Source organism: Linderina pennispora, assembly GCF_002104995.1.
Source record: "Linderina pennispora strain ATCC 12442 chromosome Unknown DL89scaffold_56, whole genome shotgun sequence".
NCBI classification, from domain to species: domain Eukaryota; kingdom Fungi; phylum Kickxellomycota; class Kickxellomycetes; order Kickxellales; family Kickxellaceae; genus Linderina; species Linderina pennispora.
This window is the reverse complement of record NW_024468304.1, coordinates 46,127-51,869: the sequence shown is the minus strand read 5'-3', so window position 1 is coordinate 51,869 and position 5,743 is coordinate 46,127. Positions and strand designations below refer to the sequence as shown.

The 5,743-nt window shown below is 48.9% G+C and overlaps 1 protein-coding gene across 1 annotated transcript; it reads right to left on the bottom strand.

Annotated features, from left to right (window-relative positions):
• Positions 1 to 403: 403 nt before the first annotated feature.
• On the bottom strand, positions 404 to 849 carry DL89DRAFT_147878 (uncharacterized protein). Its single transcript, XM_040883498.1, has one exon. The coding sequence runs from the start codon at positions 688 to 690 to the stop codon at positions 439 to 441; it is 252 nt and encodes an 83-aa protein (XP_040739416.1). The 5' UTR covers positions 691 to 849; the 3' UTR covers positions 404 to 438.
• Between the last annotated feature and the right edge of the window lie 4,894 nt (positions 850 to 5,743).

Below are 5,743 nucleotides of genomic sequence, written 5' to 3'. Positions count from 1 at the left end.
CGGCCTTGAGCACATCGATGACATTAAGGACGATTTTGAGCAAGCCCTGCGCGCCTCGCAGGTATAAAATGTAGAGCGCGCTACACAAACTTAAATTTTATCCTTGAAGTAGCGAAGGCTCTATCGTAATGAAAGAGAACTGGTTTGTCACTGGCGAAATTTGAATAAACGGTTTAAAACGGGACCAGTGACAGAGACTTTAGTGTTCAGATCGGGCGATTGATCAGGAGAGGGACCAAGGAGCTAGCGGGGTCGGATGGTTCCGTCACGGTATCAAGCAAATCACAAACGACCTTTACGGTACTCAACCAAGGTTCCAGTGTCGGTGAGATCGTACATCGCCAGTCCAGGATACAGTTGCTTCACTAGATTATATGCCAGGAGCTACCCAGCATCTGTGACCACCCTTAGCATCATAGGACACCTAACCACTATGTATTAGGTATTCTCTGGCGCCACCACTACATCATCCCAGTCAGCTCGCTCTATTCTCAGCTCCAACAGATGCGGAAGGTGAGCCTCTTGCTCATACCGGCCACAGAATAATGAATACAAGCAGCTAATAACGAATCCCGCCAACGCCAACTTCTGGACCGCGTCCATGTTCACCTTGGACAGTAGATCGTCAATTGGACACCCCTTGTATTCAATACAAAGAGATCTCTGATATTGAAATGGGGTCCATGCCATGTCGTTTACCAGAACATCTTAGGATAGAAATCCACGTAGACCAGGTAGCCTTTGTGCAAATGCCTCATGCGGGTCGTAATCGAGTCTGGGGATGTGCGACTGCAGATAGTATGTCTGCACATCGTCAATGTATAGATGCCTGCATATGATGTGGTCAATAGCACTGGGGAGCTTCATAATTTCAGCCGACAGGTCACTGTACAGTCCGCTGAATATGCTTGTGTTGATGGTGTGTAGTCGCGGAAGACAAAGCTCAAAAAGGCCAGACACCTCAAGCACAGCCTGAACATCATCCGACCTGTGGGTGTTTGGCGTTTCAATGGCTACCCTGCTATTATACTTGTTTGGCTCACAAATAAGACTGATGTTTGTGGAGAAACTGACAATTCAGTCGCCAAAAGAGACCTCACCGGAGTTTCTAGATGTAGAACTGAAAGTAGATTCTTCACATGGCTCCTTGTGGAGCTCAATGACTGGTTCAGTGTGAAAGTACTTGATGGAGTTCTCTCCATAGGATGCACACACAGGCCATTGGCTGGAACATGCACAATTTCTTGTCTCCAATCCGATACTCATCTCGAGGCAGCAGTCGTAATAGAATATACCGATACCCTCTTCAGAGCTGGTCTGCTTTGGAATAGCTTATACATATTGCTGTAGAAAGAAGTACATGCTGGGGCCGCTATGAGAAGTGGGACTAGATGCGCGATACCTGTCTCTCACCAGGCAGTGATCACGCTATGCAAGAATTGACAGCGTCTACATACCAATCGTCGTCTGTGCATACATCTAATTAAATCCAATCATGCCACCACTCGTCTGGATATTGCCCACATCATAGATACTCCACATTGTAAGAGTGTTAAGCAGCCAGCAGCCAGTAGCTAGCACCATATATAAAAGCCCACGAGGTTTAGAAAGCAGTGGTACTTCACAAGAGGGAGGGACGAGGATCACTGCCATATTTGCTGGGTTGATCCCCAATTCTCACGACTCAGGTGTTTGGGGGGTATTAGGCCAAATGCATTTGCATGTGCTGAATACTCAATGGCCGTTACATCTGCTCTCAGTACAGGGGCCCTTGATGGAAAAATGCCCGAATACTGGAGTTGCCATGGAAGGGGTATAAGTAGGGATCCCTCAGCGCGCATTGGCTTATCTGCTCATAGCAAGCTGCTTTTCTTTCCACACTACTTCTACGCTACTTCCACACTGCTTCTATATTTTTCTATGCTTTTCTCAATCAAGACCCTCATTGCCTCCGTCTTTGCTTTCGCTGCTGCTGCCCATGCTTGCCAGGGCAACGAAATTCAGTGCAAGCCAGGCAATGATAGGGTGCTCCTGCACTGCAACCATGGCTCGTGGGAGACTCTTCCGTGCGGCACTAACCAGCACTGCATGACAATGATGCCTGGGATGGTCCATTGCATGTAACTCTCGAAACAAGCTTTACACGAGAATCAATAAATTTGTTCGTCCTATTATATACCAAGCTCAAGATATATCTTAGGAGAGGCTGCAAATACAGAACAAGCGACAAAATCAGAACCAGCTGCACAAGTGCTGCTTCTTTCCCAACCCCACAGCCCAATTCCTGGCAAGTGCTCGTTCTGTAATCGTTCACCCTACATCACAAATATACTACACGCCCTCATATATCCAATGCACAAAAGTCTTGACCTTGCGGGTTGTCTGCAGATAGTCCCGGAATTGCATCTCTAGTTCATTGCGCAACCAGGCATCCATCATCTGCTGAGTGTACATTTCTCTTTCCATCTCGTCAGGTGGGCGAAAACTTCCCCACAGCTCGTAGCATGCGCAGCCGAGTTCGAGAAACTGAGCAATCTCTCGCTGCTCAACCAACCTCAGCCTGCGCTCCAGATCCTCGCGCATGTTTAGAGAGTCTTCAGTCCAGCTGTGCAGCTCTTCTTCAATCATATTGCGCAGCCAGTTACATCGATTAATAATCTTTGGTTGCCCGCAGTTGCAGGTTGACCTTGGCAAGCAAACCACCCGAGTCATCGGCATACCAGCCAGGCGCTGTGATGGGGCCGGTTCCGAGATAGATAGATTCTCAAAGTTGAGCGTATCCTCAAAATCCATGGGTACAATATCTACTACCCTAATATGCGGTAAAGCGCTGCGAAAAGCTACTGGAGCAAGACTGAGTTTGAACTCGGGAAATATATTGAAGTGCTATACACTGTCTTTGCATGGCCCAACTGCCAGGGCGATTCTAAATGAACTCAGGTAAAAAGCCTTAGATTTTGGGACTTTACCGCCCCTTCACATGATGCACACAGGCATACAGCAAACGCTACATTGGTGTTCAGCAACTATAAAGTGCTAGTGAGGTAATTAAAAGAAACACAATGCAAGAGCTAGATGGATCGCCTGCAATAGGCTGCTACTGCTTCACTCACTATACTCAGTGAACAGCCATGGCATTATTACATATGCAGGCCAGATAGTTCTCATAGCATGCCTGAATTGGTCATCAATCTCCCTACCCAGCCACTCAGTAACTCGCTGAATTGCTTTTTCCGTTTGTCATCATGGTAACTATCTGCTACTTTATCGCAAAGTTTCACGCAGAGCATACCGATACCGAAAACGATCCGCTCTCGCTCTTACGAATAGTCGTAAGATCTGCCCTCGCCTTCATCCGCAGCTGATAGGTGATCGCTGAGGGAAGAGAGTATAGCGTTCCAGCTCGCTTTCCAGACCTTTGCGGAGCTCTGCAAGGTTGACTGCCCTGACTATATTTTTGTTCAGCAAGTGAAGCGTCCTGTCCGCTTCGTTTGGCAGCCAGCGCGGCTTGGTGATATGACTGCCTGTGGGCATGGTTGTGCTTTGTGGCATATATAGAAAGACAGTGAGAATGAAATGCAAAAACGAAAACTGTATAGAAAAAGAGCAAAGAAAAAAGTGCCCTAGGTATCATACTTTGCCGCTATATCGATGGCAACTGACTTGGCTCATTATTCTATTCACGTTCATGTGATTTTGTGTCTATTAATGGAAGCGCAACGCTGCGCCTGCTAGGCTTCACTGTTCCACAATATTAGACTAGTGTCATTACATGGTGCCGTTTTCCAGAAAAAGTGGTTGAATATGAATGGCGCCTATGTAAAAGAGACAAATTAGGTTAGACTGCAAGCGACTCCATTGGGTTTGCGGTATTCTTAATTGATGACGCAAATGCATGCGACAGGAAATCAAGCTCGAGGAAGGCGCGGCTGCGGATATGCAAATGCATGGCAATCCACTCTGTCCGCCAGAAGTGCAGGACTGGGTAATGTAATCAGCAGCAGCACTGAGCAGTGGTAATCCATCACCAGATGATGAGCAAAAATCCCTCATGCAATGAGCTGACCACATGGCGATTTGGGCCACATGTCCAGTTCGATATATGATGGCAGTGGTCTGGGCAGGATAATCGTAAGCACTGGGGCATTAATGACCGGATATTAACTACAAACCTACAGCAGACCTATCTGCGATTCTGGCCAGTATGGCAGCCGGCGCAACTGAGTAGTGTCCCTGGTCTGCAGACATACTTGATTCTGGCTTAAATAGCCTACTGTGGGTGGGATAGGCAAAAGCACTCATTGACTCCTTTCTCAGATCGTCAAGACAAGCATGCATCTTTTGAACGGAATTATCGTTGTGCTCTTTTCCTGCGTTGCAACCACATTTTGCCAGTCCTGCAGGGGCAATCAAGCACAGTGCGTTCCAGGAAACAAGTCGATCATCCGTCACTGCATCAGCGGCAAATGGACAACTGTTGCGTGTGGTGCCAACCAGCGCTGCATGACCATGGCTTCGGGGACAACTCATTGCATGTAGCAAAGAGCACGACACCCAGTGCACCCCAAACAGCCTTCATGCCGCTGCTTACATGCCAGCTAGGTCTAAATTTAGATATTACCTAGGTGCCTTCAAAAATTAGATTTAGCTTCTGCCCTACGCCTGTCCGGCAAACTGATGCTCTCCCGCACGCATTGTATCGTGTCATGCCCACGTTTCCTCATTGGGATTAACGCTAGTATGCATGCAACCCCGAGACACATCATTGCATCATCTCCCCCTTGGCACATCGCCTATTTCCAGGCCTATGCGGATCGCCGGCCCATCTTCGGCCAGCGCAGAGCCTGAGCGAAGGGATTGCGCACGGGTGTCGGCTAGGCCTGAGCACTGTGGGGGTGGACACTCAGACCACAGCCCATTGGGGAGGACTCAACTGATTGTTTCACCGGATATTTCGCCATTTTTGTTTGGCGGGTGTGTCGACAATTAATGCCCAACCAGAACCGCTGGCGCTGTCCCCGATCGCTGCACTGATAGCTAGCGGAATTTCGCCTGTGGGCTGCTTTGGAAAGCAATGCGTCCCCTCCCCAAAGGTTTAGGCTTCTAAAGCGGAGAGAGTTGACTCATATGAAACCAGACGCGCATGCGCTGACCACCCCCCCCACTGGGCAATTGGCCAGTTAACCCCGGGGATGGTCACAGCTCGCATCGTCGTGCGGATCTGTGCGCCGGGGTTTAGTTGGGCCTCTAGCCTTTGGGGAGCGGCGGCACCGAATAGCACGTCGCCAATGGGGCACGTTTACAGACTAATATGTGCTGACGATAGTAAAATTAGCTGGCGCTGCGGAGCGTTGACCAGTCTCCCCAACAATCGATATAGGTCACTGGAAGATGAATCTTGAGTGGGCGGTGGTATGTGCGGGAATCGTCGGAATGAATCATTTGAAATGCAGAGTATCTCCCCATTGCTGACAGCGAGCAGGTGGGGAGGGGCATTTTCCGTGGCCTGCTGAATGACGCTAGCATGTCCACAAAGCACGCAGCTTCCATGGCGCACTGGCCTGCTCGCTCACCATTCCCAATCAGCTGGCTAACTGTATGTGCATACGCGTATATTGGTGAAAGGCAGTGGAATTGGTGTGGTGTATTTACAAGTCGCATAGAAAAGATATGTACATATGGCGGGATTTAGTGCAGCAGAGAGCTGATCGGCGGCAGCACAGTGCCCGGGTGGCCGTACATG

What these genes read in the sequence shown, in the direction of transcription:
- DL89DRAFT_147878 (XM_040883498.1), bottom strand. Translation starts at nt 690, where the DNA reads ATGGCATGGACCCCATTTCAATATCAGAGATCTCTTTGTATTGAATAC.